This window comes from Temnothorax nylanderi, unplaced genomic scaffold (genome assembly GCF_030848795.1).
Source record: "Temnothorax nylanderi isolate EJ_2023f unplaced genomic scaffold, tnyl_v1.0 TNYL_tig0054_pilon, whole genome shotgun sequence".
NCBI classification, from domain to species: Eukaryota; Metazoa; Arthropoda; class Insecta; order Hymenoptera; family Formicidae; genus Temnothorax; species Temnothorax nylanderi.
The window spans coordinates 379,010-394,907 of NW_027249116.1; the positions used below are offsets into that span (position 1 = coordinate 379,010).

At 43.4% G+C, this 15,898-nt stretch overlaps 1 protein-coding gene across 16 annotated transcripts in view; it reads left to right on the forward strand.

Moving 5' to 3' along the window:
• The window catches only part of LOC139772825 (uncharacterized), an 84,156-nt gene that overhangs the window by 57,623 nt on the left and 10,635 nt on the right, over nt 1–15,898 (forward strand). For all 16 annotated transcript variants that reach the window (XR_011718203.1, XR_011718205.1, XR_011718204.1 and 13 more), the window contains one exon: nt 239–15,508. Coding sequence is in view for 13 of the 16 variants with exons in the window: in XM_071706740.1 (XP_071562841.1) it covers nt 239–15,508 (15,270 nt within the window). In the remaining 3 variants the exon portion in view is untranslated. The remainder of the gene's footprint in view (nt 1–238; nt 15,509–15,898) is intronic.

The window sequence follows — 15,898 nt, forward strand, 5'->3', positions numbered from 1 at the left end:
CTTGAATCGCACTTGCCTTGCGTATATAACGATGTAGTGAGAAGATGGCTGCTCCACAGCACATACACTTCACGCACAAAACCACACTATTACAGTCTAACCGCAGTTCAATCAAAAGAGCAATCAAAGAGCGAGCCAGCTTACACTAATGATGACGAAATTGACAAATAAAATTGTGTTCCTTTTATTTTGCTACCACGTATACAGATGCCTAAAATGTATTATACTTAATTAACAGGTGTAATAGCAGACGCAGAGAAAGAGAAGGGGAAGTTAGCGAAGGAAGGGTGGTCGGTGGTTTATGATGATGCGCGGGACAGTAAAGAGGCGCGGGGTGCGATAGGTCAAACTGTAATTAACGTTCACTTAGATCAAACGGCTGCCGAGCCGAAAGGTTTTGTTCCCAAATCAGAGCAAATCCCTAGTATCGAGCCGCCGATGATTAAGCAGCATCGCGGTGGGACGCCGGATCCCAAAGTTAGCACTTCGAAAACAGTAGTTTCCGTCAGTGGCGATCCGAAAGTAGGTCAGACGATAGTTACTAAAACTACGGTAATAAAACAAACGCCGACTAAGACTGTGACCACGAAAGAAACGGTAATCGTTTCTCCCGATAAAAAAGACGTTGTTAGTGAGAAAGAGAAACTGTCTAAGGAAGGTAAGGAAGTCGACGAAAAGTTGGCTCAGGGCGCGGATGTTACGCGAAAGACGAAGGTCGAAACTGTAATCAGAACTGATCAGAAGAAGTCAGAAGCAAAAACTCCTGCAGATAAGGATAAAGATAAAGACAAGGAGAAGGAGAAGGACAAAGATGCGAAGACCGTGAAAACATCAGCTTATGAAGACATTTACAACGTGCAGCATTCGGCGGACAGCACGGAAGAAAAATCAGATGAAGAGACGAAGAAAACGAAGGACAAGAGTGGCGGAATATTTTCGGGAATTTTTAAAGGTTCCAAATTGAAAAGAGGCAAGAAAGGTTCGAAAGACACGTCCTTTGACAGTGGCGACGAGGAATCGAAGGCTGTTCTAACGAAAGTCTCAGAACAGCAGCCGGAACTTCCTTCTAGCGAAGTGACGGACTCGCATTTCGACAGCAGACTACCGGAAATCACAGCCTCACCCAATGTGAGATTGACTACCGCGGAATTTTTGGAGGATTCTAGACGAGTCGCTGCGGGCATGCATGTACCTTACGAAAGTCTTGCTAAGCCAGCGGAGAAGGAAGACAAGAAAGCAGAAGCTGCTGAGAGCGACGATGACGGCAAGGACAAAACAGGCTTCTTCTCGAGTCTGTTCAAAAGCAAGTCCAAAAAGGACGAAGATGGATCTGCCATACCCGTTATTCACGTCGAGAAACCTAAAGAGAGCGCCGAGCAAATCGCGAAGAGAGAGAAGAAGAAACTGGCAGCAATCGCGAAAGAAAAGGAGGATTTAATGGAACTACAAATGAAGGAAAAGGAAAAAGAGGCTGAAGCATCTAAAATTGTCGAAGTGCCTAGTGCAATCGGAAAAGAAGCGGAGAAGACTGTAAAGATCGGCGCAAAAGCCGTCGAGGATGCCGAAAGCAAAGTAGTTGAAAAACTCGTTGCTTCAACGGATGAGCAGGCACCTAGTAGGGATGACGAAAAGGAAGAAGATAAGGTAAAGGAAAAGGTCGGCTTCTTCGGCATCTTCAGGAGTCCAAAGTCCAAGGACAAGAAGCTCGCCAAATCGAAGGAAACGTCCTTTGACAGCGGCGATGAGGAAATCAAAGCCGTGACAGAGAAACTCTTGGATGACACGCGGAAAGTTGCTGACACTAGCGCATTACCGATCGCGTATAAAAGCGACGGCACAAAAGTCACTCCCAAAGAAGAGGTGCGCACTTTCGTGTCGAGCACACTTTACGACGTCGATACTCCCGCAGATAAAATCGGTAAATCGTACGATGTTGTTCAAACCACGACGAAGATCATCGAGAGAACTATACACGAAGAAGTAAACGGAAAAACGGACGTTGACAAAGAGAAAGCTCAGAAGGGCGAGAAAAAAGATACCGAAAAACCTGCTGCAGAGGTAAAGTCCGACACGCCGGAACCGAAAGCTCCCGAGACGGAGAAGGAGACGGGCGAGGATACTAAAGAAAAAAGTGGCTTTTTCGGTATGTTCAAGAGCCCGAAACTCAGGAGCAAGAAGAGAAGCAGATCCCGAGAGCAGAGTTCTTCAAAAGAGACTTCTTTCGATAGCGGAGACGAGGAAGTTCGATTGGCAACGGCGAAACTTCTGGAAGACACGAGACAGATGGCAGAAAACCTGCGGGCTGGAGAAAAAGTATCGGAGAGTGTTACAAAAACTCCGCCTATAGACGAAGAAATTAAAAAATCTATCATTCCCGAGGATGAAGCTGTCGGAAAGGATAAGGGCGGCATTTTCGGTATATTCAAAAGTCCCAAACAGCCGAGGAGCTCCAGATCCAGGAGCAGGTCTAAAGAGAAGACGCCGTCGCTCGAACTGCCGGACAGTGGCCACGACGATTTACGAGAAGCAACTGAAAAATTCCTGGAGGATTCACGGAATATGGCGGCTATCTTGGGTGAAGTGACGGATCTCAAAGATAAAGATAAGGACGATAAGTTGATAATAGAGGTAAAGAAAGTTGAACAGCATATCACAACTACAGCAGAAGATGCTGATAGAGCCATCAAAGACGGTAAAGACGCGATTGACAAAAAGATAGAGGAGAAAACACGCGACGTTGTCGACGGCGCTGAAGCTGCGAAAGATAAAACAGCCAAGGAGGCAAAAAAGGCGAAAGAGAAAGGGTCAGGATTTCTATCGGGGATATTCAAAGGTGCGAAGCATGCTGCGGAAGAAGTATCTGATGATGTAAAAGAATTCTTGGATGATACGAAGAAAGAAGCTGCCTTGGAGGAAGCGCGAGCTAAAGAAGCGGCAGTTGCTGGTTTGAAGGATTTGGAACAGAAAAAAGATGATTTGGTAACAGGCGCGAAAGATATTACTGATAAAACTGTTACCGACATTAAAGACTCCAAAGATAAGACGGTGTCCGCTGTAAAGGACAAGAAAGAAAAAGTTATTGAAAAGATTTCGAAAGATGTGGAGAAGGTAGCGGATCACGCAAAAGCAGCTACCGACAAAGCTGCGACAGATACGAAGAAAGTAGGCGAGAAAATAGAAACCACTGCGAAAGATGCCATGCAAGCAGGTAAAGAAATTAAAGAGGCGGTCACTACAGAGATAAAGGAAGACGCAAAAACAGCGAAAGAAAAGCTGTCATCCGGTGCTGAATCAGCTGCGGATACCATAGCGTCTGCCAAAGATAAAACCACCAAAGAGGCGAAGAAAGCTAAAGAGAAAGGAAGTGGTTTCTTCTCTGGCATCTTCAAAGGTGCGAAACACGCCGTAGAAGATGCGACCGAAGATGTTAAAGAATTTATGGATGAGACGAAGAAGGAAGCTGCGTTAGAAGAAGAACGTGCCAAAGAAAAGGCTGCTGCGGGTCTGAAAGATTTGAAAGACAAGAAAGACACTGTCGTTAGTGAAGTCCAAGAAACTGTAGATAAAGCTGTCGATAAAGCAAAAGATACAAAAGATAAAACAGTCTCTGCAGTAAAAGACAAGAAAGATGAAATTGTCGAAGAAGTTTCCAAAGATGTGCAGAAAGTTGCCGATACCACGAAAGCAGCTGGTGAGAAAGTAACAGCAGAAACGAAAAAAGTCGGCGAAAAAATAGGAGATACGGCGGCAGACGTTGCTCAAGCAGCTAAGGATACTAAAGCTGCAGCAGTTAAAGAGGTAAAGGAAGATACAAAGTTAGTGAAAGAAAAATTGGCAGCAGGCGCTGACGCAGTCGCAGAAACTGCAGATAGCACAAAAGATAAAGCAACGAAAGAAGCGAAAAAGGCTAAAGAAAAAACATCTGGTTTCTTCTCAGGCATCTTTAAAGGTGCGAAACACGCTGCGGAAGATGCGACAGACGACGTTAAAGAATTCTTGGATGAGACGAAGAAAGAAGCAGAAATGGAAGAAAAACGTGTTAAAGAAAAAGCCGCTGCGGAATTGAAAGACCTGAAAGACAAAAAAGATACTGTCGTTAGTGAAATTCAAGAAACTGTAGATAAAGCGAAAGATGCGAAGGATAAAACAGTCTCTGCAGTAAAAGACAAAAAGGATAAAATTGTCGAGAAGGTATCAAAAGATGCGCAAAAAGTTGCCGACACCACAAAAGCAGCCGGTGAGAAAGTAGCAGCAGAAACGAAAAAAGTCGGTGAAAAAATAGGAGATACGGCGGCAGACGTTGCTCAAGCAGCTAAAGATACTAAAGATGCAGCAGTTAAAGAGGTAAAGGAAGATACAAAGTTAGTGAAAGAAAAATTGGCAGCAGGCGCTGACGCAGTCGCAGAAACTGCAGATAGCACAAAAGATAAAGCAACGAAAGAAGCGAAAAAGGCTAAAGAAAAAACAACTGGTTTCTTCTCAGGCATCTTCAAAGGTGCGAAACACGCTGTAGAAGATGCGACAGACGACGTTAAAGAATTTTTGGATGAGACAAAGAAAGAAGCTGAAATAGAAGAAGAACGTGTCAAAGAAAAAGCCGCAGCGGAACTGAAAGATTTGAAAGATAAGAAAGACACTGTCGTTAGTGAAGTTCAAGAAACTGTAGATAAAACCGTTGATAAAGCGAAAGATGCAAAAGATAAAACAGTTTCTGCAGTAAAAGACAAAAAGGATAAAGTTGTCGAGGAGGTATCAAAAGATGCACAAAAAGTTGCCGACACCACGAAAGCAGCCGGTGAGAAAGTAGCAGCAGAAACGAAGAAGATTGGAGAAAAAATAGGAGATACTGCGGCAGATGTAGCACAAGCAGCTAAGGATACTAAAGATGCAGCAGTTAAAGAGATAAAGGAAGATACAAAATTAGTTAAAGAAAAAATGGCAGCAGGCGCTGACGCGGCCGCAGAAGCTACAGATAGTGCAAAGGATAAAGTGACGAAAGACGCAAAGAAAGCTAAAGATAAAACTGGTGGCTTCTTTTCTGGTATCTTTAAAGGTGCGAAGCACGCCGTAGAAGATGCGGCTGACGATGTTAAAGAATTTGTGGATGAGACTAAGAAGGAAGCTGCATTGGAAGAAGAACGTGCCAAAGAAAAGGCTGCTGCAGATTTGAAAGATTTGAAAGACAAAAAGGACGCTGTCGTTAGTGAAGTTCAAGAAGCTGTAGATAAAGCGAAAGATGCAAAAGATAAAACAGTCTCTGCAGTAAAAGGTAAAAAGGATAAAGTTGTCGAGGAAATATCCAAAGATGCGCAGAAAGTTTCTGACACCACGAAAGCAGCCGGTGAAAAAGTAACAGTAGAAACGAAAAAGATCGGCGAAAAGATAGGAGATACCGCAGCTGATGTAGCGCAAGCAGCTAAGGATACTAAAGATGCAGCAGTTAAAGAGATAAAGGAAGATACAAAGATAGTAAAAGAGAAATTGACAGCAGGCGCAGATGCAGCTGCAGAAGCTGCGGACAGTGCTAAGGAAAAAGTGACGAAAGAAGCGAAGAAAGCTAAAGATAAAACAGGTGGCTTCTTTTCTGGCATATTCAAAGGTACGAAACATGCCGTAGAAGATACAACTAGCGATGTTAAAGAATTTTTGGATGAGACAAAAAGAGAAGCATCATTAGAAAAAGAACGTGTTAAAGAAGAAGTTGCCGCTGATCTTAAGGATTTGAAGGATAGAAAAGACGCTGTTGTTGCAGAAATTCAAGATACCGCAGATAAGGCTATCACTGATGCGAAAGATACGAAGGATAAAGCAATTTCTGCTGCCAAAGATAAAAAGGATAAAATTGAAGAAGAAGTTTCAAAGGATGCTCAGAAAGTTGCTGATACCACGAGAGCAGTCGGTGAAAAAGTAGCAACAGAAACGAAGAAAATCGGTGAGAAGGTAGGAGAAACCGCAGCAGATGCTGCACAAGCTGCCAAGGGCACTAAAGATGCAGCGGTTAAAGAAGTGAAGGAGGATACGAAAAAAGTAAAGGAAAAATTAGCAGCAAGCGCTGATGCGGCTGCAGAAGCTGTGGATAGTGCAAAGGATAAAACGTCGAAAGAAGCGAAAAAAGCTAAGGAGAAAACAAGTGGCTTCTTTTCCGGGATATTTAAAGGCGCGAAACACGCTGTTGAAGATGCTGCCGATGACGTCAAAGAATATTTGGACGAGACGAAGAAGGAAGCTGTTTTAGAGGAAGAGCGTACTAAAGAGAAGATTGCCGCGGGATTGAAAGATTTAAAAGATAAGAAGGATACTGTTACAACCGAAGTTAAAGAAGCTGCTGACCAAGCTATTACTGATGTAAAGGATGCGAAGGATAAAGCAGTTTCTACTGTTAAAGATAAAAAAGATAAAATTGAAGAGAAAGTTTCTAAAGATGTACAAAAGGTTGTCGACACAACAAAAGCAGCTAGTGAAAAAGTTGCAACAGAGACGAAGAAGATAGGTGAGAAAATAGGAGAGACAGCATCAGAAGTTACGCAGGATGTAAAAGATACTAAAGATGCAGCGGTCAAAGAAATGAAAGAGGATACAAAATTCGTGAAGGATAAGTTAGCAGCGGGCGCTGATGCAGCTGCGGAAGCTGCGGACAGTGCAAAAGATAAAGCTACGAAAGAGGCGAAAAAAGCGAAAGAAAAGACAAGTGGTTTCTTTTCTGGTATATTCAAGGGTGCGAAACACGCCACGGAAGATATATCTGAAGATGTGAAGGAGCATGTAAGCGACACGGAAAAGGAAGCAGCAGAAAAATTGGAGGAGTTAAAACGTAAGAAGGATGACGCAGTACATAGCGCTAAGGATACCGCGGACAAAGCTGTTAAAGATGTAAAGGATGTCAAAGATAAAGCAGTTTCTACCGCGAAAGATACGAAAGATAAGCTGATAGATACAGCTGTCAAAGATATAGATAAGGCTGCACATGATTTGAAAGCAGCTCGTGACGACGTAGTTACAAAGACCAAGGAAGTAGTCGAAAAAGTAGAAACTTCCGTGGCAGATGCCGGGCGTGATGTGAAGGATGCCAAGGATGCAGTTGTTACGGAAGCAAAAGAAGACGCTAAAGTTATAAAGGAAAAGTTGGCTACCAAAGCTGAATCTATTTCGGATTCAGCAGAAGTTACTAAAGACAAGGCAAGTAAAGAGGCGAAGAAAGCTAAGGAAAAGGCTAGTAGCTTTTTCTCGGGAATATTTAGAGGTTCGAAACATTCCGCAGACAGCGCAGTGGATGATGTAAAAGAGTTTCTGGATGAAACGAGAAAGGAAGCAGCATTAGAGCAAGCACAGGCCAAGGAAGCAGCGGAAGCAGAACTCAAAGATCTGAAGCACAAGACAGGCAGTATGGTTATCGATGCTAAAGATGCAAAAGATCGTGTCACTGAGGAAATAATCGACCAAGTCGAGAAGACTATTGACGCCACTAAAGCGACAGGCGACAAAGCAATTGCAGATACAAAGGGAATTGTCGATGATATCACGCAAGGTGTTGCAGATACTAAAGATAGCGTGGCGAAAGAAGTGAAAGAAGACGTACAAGCTGCGAAAGAGAAATTAAAAGCAGGCGTTGACTCTGTAGCAGAAAGTGCTGCGACTACGAAAGACAAGGTAACTAAGGAGTCGAAGAAAGCTAAAGAAAAAGGTAGCGGCTTTCTTTCGGGAATATTTAAGAGTGCAAAGCATGCTGCAGAAGAAGTATCTGATGATGTAAAAGAATTTGTAGATGAGACGAAGAAAGAAGCTGCACAGGAACAAGAGCGTGCCAAAGAAAAAGTCGCAGCAGGTGTGAAAGATTTAAAGGATACAAAAGAAGCTGTTGTTACTGGCATTCAAGACGCCACTGACAAAGCCGTCACTGACGCAAAAGCTGTTAAAGATAAAACTGTTTCTGCAGTAAAAGACAAGAAAGATGAAATTGTCGAAGATGTTTCCAAAGATGCAAAGAAGGTTGTCGACACCACGAAAGCAGCCGGCGAGAAAGTAGCAGCGGAAACGAAGAAAGTCGGTGAAAAGATAGAAGAAACTGCGGCAGATGTTGCACAAACAGCCAAGGATACTAAAGATGCAGCAGTTAAAGAGATAAAAGAAGATACAAAATTAGTAAAAGAAAAATTAGTTGCAGGCGCTGACACTACTGCGGAAGCTATAGATACTGCAAAAGACAAAACGACGAAAGAAGCAAAAAAAGCTAAAGAAAAAACAGGTCGCTTCTTTTCAGGGATATTTAAAGGTTCGAAGCACTCTGTAGAAGATGCAACTGATGACGCCAAAGAATTTTTGGATGAAAAGAAAAGGGAAGCTTCTTTAGAAAAAGAACATGCTAAAGAAGAAATTGCTGCAGGACTCAAAGATTTGAAAGATAAAAAAGATGCGGTTGTTTCTGGTGTTCAACAGACCGCAGACAAAGCCGCAGCTGACGTGAAAGAGGCAAAAGATCAAGCAGTTTCCGCTGTTAAAGATAAAAAGGATAAAATTGTGGAAGAAGTTTCAAAGGACACACAGAAAGTGACCGATGCGACGAAAGCAGCCGGTGAGAAACTAGCAGCAGAAACGAAGGAGATCGGTGAAAAAGTAGGAGATACTGCGACGGATGTTGCGCAAGCTGCCAAAGACACTAAAGATGCAGCAGTTACGGAAGTAAAGGAAGATACGAAATTAGTAAAAGAAAAATTGGCAGCAGGCGTTGACGCGGCCACAGAGGCTGCGGACAGTGCAAAGGATAAAGCAACAAAAGAAGCAAAGAAAGCTAAAGATAAAACTGGTGGCTTCTTTTCTGGTATCTTCAAAGGTGCGAAGCACGCCGTAGAAGATGCAGCCGACGATGTTAAAGAATTTATGGATGAGACTAAAAAGGAAGCTGCTTTGGAAGAAGAACGTGTCAAAGAAAAAGCTGCTGCGGGACTGAAAGATCTGAAAGACAAGAAAGACACTGTCGTTAGTGAAATTCAAGAAACTGTAGATAAAGCCGTTGATAAAGCGAAAGATGCAAAAGATAAAACAGTCTCTGCAGTAAAAGACAAAAAAGATAAAGTTGTCGATGAAGTTTCGAAAGATGCGCAGGCAGTTGCTGATACCACGAAAGCAGCCGGTGAGAAAGTAGCAGCGGAAACAGATAAAGTCAGTGAAAAAATAGGAGAAACCGCGGCGGATGTTGCACAAGCTGCCAAGGACACCAAAGATGCAGCGATTAAAGAAGTGAAGGAGGATACGAAAAAAGTAAAGGAAAAATTATCTGCAAATGCTGATGCGGCTGCAGAAGCTGTGGATAGTGCAAAAGATAAAGCGTCGAAAGAAGCGAAAAAAGCTAAGGAGAAAACAGGTCGCTTCTTTTCTGGCATATTTAAAGGAGGAAAACACGCCGCAGAAGACGCAACTGACGATGTTAAGAAATTCTTGGACGAAACAAAAAGAGAAGCTTCATTAGAAAAGCAACGTGCTACGGAAGAAGTTGCCGCAGGTCTAAAAGATTTGAAAGATAAGCAAGACGCTATTGTTACTGGAGTTCAAGAAGTCGCAGACAAGGCCATTACCGATACAAAAGATGCAAAAGATATGACAATCTCTGCAATGAAAGACAAGAAAGATAAAGTCGTCGAGGAAATTTCCAAAGATGCGAAGAAGGTTGCCGATACCACGAAAGCAGCCGGCGAGAAAGTAGCAGTGGAAACGAAGAAAGTCGGTGAAAAGATAAAAGAAACCGCGGCAGATGTTACACAAGCTGCCAAAGATACTAAAGATGCAACAATTAAACAGATAAAAGAAGATACAAAATTAATGAAAGAAAAATTGACTGCAGATGCTGACGCTACTACAGAAGCTGCGGACAGTGCAAAGGATAAAGTAACGAAAGAAGCGAAGAAAGCTAAAGATAAAACTGGTGGCTTCTTTTCTGGCATCTTCAAAGGTGCGAAGCATGCCGTAGAAGATGCAGCTGACGATGTTAAAGAATTTGTGGATGAGACTAAGAAGGAAGCTGCTTTAGAAGAAGAACGTGCCAAAGAAAAAGCTGCTGCGGGACTGAAAGATCTGAAAGATAAAAAGGACACTGTTATTAGTGAAGTTCAAGAAGCTGTAGATAAAGCGAAAGATGCAAAAGATAAAACAGTTTCTGCAGTAAAAGACAAAAAGGATAAAGTTGTCGAGGAGGTATCAAAAGATGCGCAAAAAGTTGCCGACACCACGAAAGCAGCCGGTGAGAAAGTAGCAGCAGAAACGAAGAAGATTGGAGAAAAAATAGGAGATACTGCGGCAGATGTAGCACAAGCAGCTAAGGATACTAAAGATGCAGCAGTTAAAGAGATAAAGGAAGATACAAAATTAGTGAAAGAAAAATTGACTGCAAGTGCTGACACTGCTGCGGACACTATAGATTCCGCAAAAGATAAAACGACGAAAGAAGCAAAGAAAGCTAAAGAAAAAACAGGTCGGTTCTTGTCCGGAATATTTAAAGGTGCGAAACACTCTGTAGATGATGCATCTAGCGACGTCAAGGAATTTTTGGACGAAACGAAGAGAGAAGCTTCTGTAGAAAAAGAACGTGCTAAAGAAGAAATTGCCGCTGGCCTGAAGGATTTAAAGGATAAGAAAGACGCAGTCGTAACCGGAGTACAACAAGCAGCAGACAAAGCCGCAGCTGACGTGAAAGAGACAAAAGATAAAACAGTTTCTGCTGCAAAAGACAAAAAGGATAAAGTTGTCGAGGAGGTATCAAAAGATGCGCAAAAAGTTTCCGACACTACGAAAGCAGTCGGTGAGAAGGTAGCAGCAGAAACGAAAAAAGTCGGCGAAAAAATAGGAGAAACCGCGGCAGATGTTGCACAAGCAGCTAAGGATACTAAAGATGCAGCAGTTAAAGAGATAAAGGTAGATACAAAATTAGTTAAAGAAAAAATGGCAGCAGGCGCTGACGCGGCCGCAGAAGCTACAGATAGTGCAAAGGATAAAGTGACGAAAGAAGCAAAGAAAGCTAAAGAAAAAACAGGTCGGTTCTTTTCCGGAATATTTAAAGGTGCGAAACACTCTGTAGATGATGCATCTAGCGACGTCAAGGAATTTTTGGACGAAACAAAGAGAGAAGCTTCTGTAGAAAAAGAACGTGCTAAAGAAGAAATTGCCGCTGGCCTGAAGGATTTAAAGGATAAGAAGGACGCAGTCGTAACCGGAGTACAACAAGCAGCAGACAAAGCCGCAGCTGACGTGATAGAGACAAAAGATAAAACAGTTTCCGCTGTTAAAGATAAAAAAGATAAAATTGTGGAAGAAGTTTCAAAAGACACACAGAAAGTGACCGATGCGACGAAAGCAGCCGGTGAGAAACTAGCAGCAGAAACGAAGAAGATCGGTGAAAAAGTAGGAGATACTGCGACGGATGTTGCGCAAGCTGCCAAAGACACTAAAGATGCAGCTGTTAAGGAAGTAAAGGAAGATACAAAATTAGTGAAAGAGAAAATGGCAGCAGGCGCTGACGCGGCCGCAGAAGCTACAGATAGTGCAAAAGATAAGGTAACGAAAGAGACGAAAAAGGCTAAAGAAAAAACTGCTGGTTTCTTCTCCGGCATCTTCAAAGGTGCGAAACACGCTGTAGAAGACGCAACGGACGATGTTAAAGAATTTCTAGATGAAACAAAACATGAAGCAGAACTTGAAGAAGCGCGTGCTAAAGAAGCAGCAGTAGCTGGATTAAAAGAATTTGAACATACGAAGGATGCTGTTGTCAGTGGCGTAAAAGACACGTCAGATCGAGCTATCGCTGAAGTAAAAGATGCCAAGGATAAGACTGTCGCCGCAGCGAAAGATACGAAAGACAAAATAACTGAGAAAGTTTCGGAAGATATCCAGAAAGCTGCTGATGCGGGCAAAGCTGCTAAAGACAAAGTAACATCGGAAGTGAAGAAGGTTGGTGAGAAATTTGATTCAACAGCACAGGATGTTTCGCACGGAGTTTCACATGCAAAAGATGCAGCCTCTAAAGAAGTTAAAGATGATGCAAAAGTAGTGAAAGAAAAAATGTCTGCCGGAGTTGGAGCTATGACTGAAAGTGCTGAGAGTCTTAAGGATAAAGCGGTCAAAGGAGCAAAGAAAACAAAGGAGAAAGGATCTAGTTTTCTATCGGGTATATTTAAAGGTGCCAAGCATTCCGTTGAAAGCGCAACAGACGACGTCAATGAATTTCTAGATGAAACGAAACGCGAAGCAGAACTGGAAGAAGCACGTGCTAAAGAAGCAGCAGCGGCTGGATTGAAGGAACTAGAACATAAAAAGGATGCTTCCGTTACTGGTGTAAAAGATACAACTGATCGAGTTGTTGCTGGAGTAGAAGACGCCAAGGATAAGACTGTTGCCGTAACGAAAGACGCAAAGGAAAAAGTCACTGAGAAAGTTTCCGAAGATATTGATAAAGCTGCTGATGCAATCAAGACTGCTAAGGACAAAGTAACCTTAGAAATGAAAGAAACTGGTGAAAAACTAGATTCGACAGCGCGAGTTGTTACCCAAGGAGTTGCAGATACCAAAGATGCAGTTGTTAAACAAGTACAAGATGATTCGAAAAAAGTGAAAGAGAAATTTACCGCGGGAGTCGAAGCCGTGGTCGATGGTGCTGATACCGCTAAAGACAAGGCAACTAAAGAAGCTAAAAAAGCTAAAGAAAAGGGATCTGGTTTTCTATCGGGCATATTTAAAGGTACAAAACATGCTGTCACTGACGACGTCAAAGAATTTATGGAGGAAACAAAGAAGGAAGCTTTGTTAGAACAAGAACATGCCAAAGAGAAAGCAGCCGCGAGTCTCAAAGACTTGAAGGACAAGAAAGATGCTACGATCACCGAAGTCCAAGAAGTTATAGACAAAACTGTCGCTGACGCGAAAGATGCAAAAGCTAAAACAGTTTCTGCAGTAAAAGATAAAAAGGATAAGGTTGTCGAGGAAGTATCGAAAGATGCGCAGAAAGTTGCTGATACCACGAAAGCAGCCGGTGAGAAAATAGCAGCAGAAACAAAGAAAATCGGCGAAAAAATAGGAGATACCGCGGCAGATGTTGCACAAGCTGCTAAGGATACTAAAGATGCAGCGGCTAAAGAAGTGAAAGATGATGCAAAATTAACAAAAGAAAAGTTGGCAGCTGGTATCGGCGCTGTAGCCGATGGTACCGAGGCAGCTAAAGATAAAGCGGTCAAAGGAGCAAAGAAAACAAAGGAGAAAGGATCTGGTTTTCTGTCGGGTATATTTAAAGGCGCCAAGCATTCCGTTGAAAGCGCAACAGACGACGTCAAAGAATTTCTAGATGAAACGAAACGCGAAGCAGAACTGGAAGAAGCACGTGCTAAAGAAGCAGCAGCGGCTGGATTGAAGGACTTAGAACATAAAAAGGATGCTGTCGTTACTGGCGTAAAAGATACAACTGACCGAGTTGTTGCTGGAGTAAAGGATGCCAAGGATAAGACTGTTGCCGCAGCGAAAGATACGAAAGAAAAAGTCACTGAGAAAATCTCCGAAGATATTGATAAAGCTACTGATGCGGTCAAAGCTGCTAAAGACGAAGTAACCTCAGAAATGAAAGAAGCTGGTGAAAAACTAGATTCAACAGCGCGAGTTGTTACCCAAAAAGTTGCAGATACCAAAGATGCAGTTGTTAAGGAAGTACAGGATGATACGAAAAAGGTGAAAGAGAAATTGGCAGCGGGAGCCGAAGCCGTGACCGATGGTGCTGGAGCAGCTAAAGATAAGGCAACTAAAGAAGCGAAGAAAGCTAAAGAAAAGGGATCCGGTTTTCTCTCGGGAATCGTTAAAGGCGCGAAACACGCTGTCGGGAGCGCAAGGGACGATGTCAAGGAATTTCTGGACGAGACGAAGCAGGAAGCGAAATTGGAAGAAACTCGTGCTAAAGAAACTGCTGCGACTGGTTTGAAGAAATTGGAACACAAGAAAGATGCTGTTGTCGATAGTGCAAAGGACGTTACAAAAGAATTGGCAGCTGACGTCAAAGACGCTAAAGATAAAATTTCCGAGACAGTGGCCCAAACAGCAGACACCACGAAGACTGCAGTTCACGAGCTAGCGGCTGAAACGAAGAAAGTCGGTGAGAAACTAGAATCCAAGACCACGGATATCGCACATGGTATAAAGGGTGCCAGAGAAAGTCTCGATAAAGAAATAAAAGAAGATGCAAAGGCGGTGAAGGAGAAATTATTAACGAGTGCCGATACTGTCGCTGTCGGCGCCAAAGCGGCCAGAGACGAGCTTGCAAAAGACACCAAAAAGGCGAAGGACCAGGGATCGGATATCCTGTCTGGAGTTATTCAAGATACAAAGCAAACAGGGAAGAAAGTTACCGACGATGTGAAAGACTTTTTGGAAGCAACCAGACAGGAGGCAGCTACTGATGAAGCGCTTGCTAGAGAGGCCGCGGCGGCGAGGTTGAAGAAACTCGGACAGGCGAAGGATAAAGCCGCCGGTGAAATTAAAACTGCTACAGACAAAACTGCGAAGGGTGCGAAAGACGCTAAGGAGAAGAGTCTTTCCGGTATAAAAGGTGCGAAGGACAAAACGGTTTCCTCTGTGAAAGCGGTGGGAAGTAAGATAGGACGTGGTGTGTCGCAAGCCGGCGAGAAAGTTAAGTCCACTGGTCAAGATGTAACGCAGAGGACTAAACGCACGAAAGACGCCGTTGTAAGCGAAGCGAAGGAAGACGCACGAGTGGTCAGAGGGAAGCTGGCAACTGGCGCGGGTGCAGTCGCCAGTACAGCGGAGACTGCTGCGGATAAAACCACGAAAGAAGCTAAAAAGGTCAAGCAAAAAGCAGGCGGTTTTCTATCAGGCGTGGTGAAGAGCGCCAAGCACGCGGTAGAAGACGCGACGGATGACATGAAAGAGTTCCTAGAGGAGACCAAGCAGGAGGCAACCGCGGAGGAAGCTCGCGCTAAGAGCAATCTCGCTCAAGCGAGAGATAAATCCGCCAAGTCGACCACTGACGCGAAGAACAAATCTGTCGGCGCCGTCAAAGCCACAAGGAAAAGCATCACCCCCCCGAAGGTGTCAAAATCACCAGCGGACGCGAAAACCACGGACAAAGCTTCGCCCGTCACTAAAAGGACGGGCAAAGTAACAGAAACGGAAACGAAAAAAGTCGGTGGTAGAGTAGGATCGAGACGCTCAAGCGAGAGTACTCAGGAGGTTGTTCGTAGGTCGGAGGTAGCTGGTAGGCCGGAGACGTCCGGTGGCGTCGAGCATTTAACCGAAACAGTTAGCGTTAAGAAAGTATCTCGCATTCCACAAAAGATTAGCCCGGGTAAAGAGGCGGCCGCGGACGATTCGGACAATTCGCGTAGAGTAGTAGAGAGTACAGTACCCACGGTAGGGCACCCCGAGCCTCGCACACGGCACTCCGTCACCACAGTCGTGACAAAGTCTGTGCGAACGACTCCACCGCCACCCAGTTCACTCGCCGAGTTCACTGACAGTAGAACCGAAGGTATCTTGCAATAATCTTGCGTTATATCCATATCTATATCTATATATTATATATTACATATACCAGCTGTGTGTAACATGATTAATGATTAAGTTGACGCTTCTCTGTAACTTCAGTTTTAATAGTTATTCTCGTGACATCAGAGAGCAAAAAAAAAAGAGAGAGATATATATACATATATATACATTCATGCACCTTCGTCATTCATTAATGAGACCTAACACTCTAATCTCTCAATCATTTCCAGTCCACTAATTCATCGTTTTACAACCCATAGAACCAATCGACAACATCTGAGACATTCATACTACCGCTTGTTCCTATTATAATTTTCTGCGTACTGTTTTGGATTTTCTTTATGTTTCCATGTGTATATCGAATGGGTATATT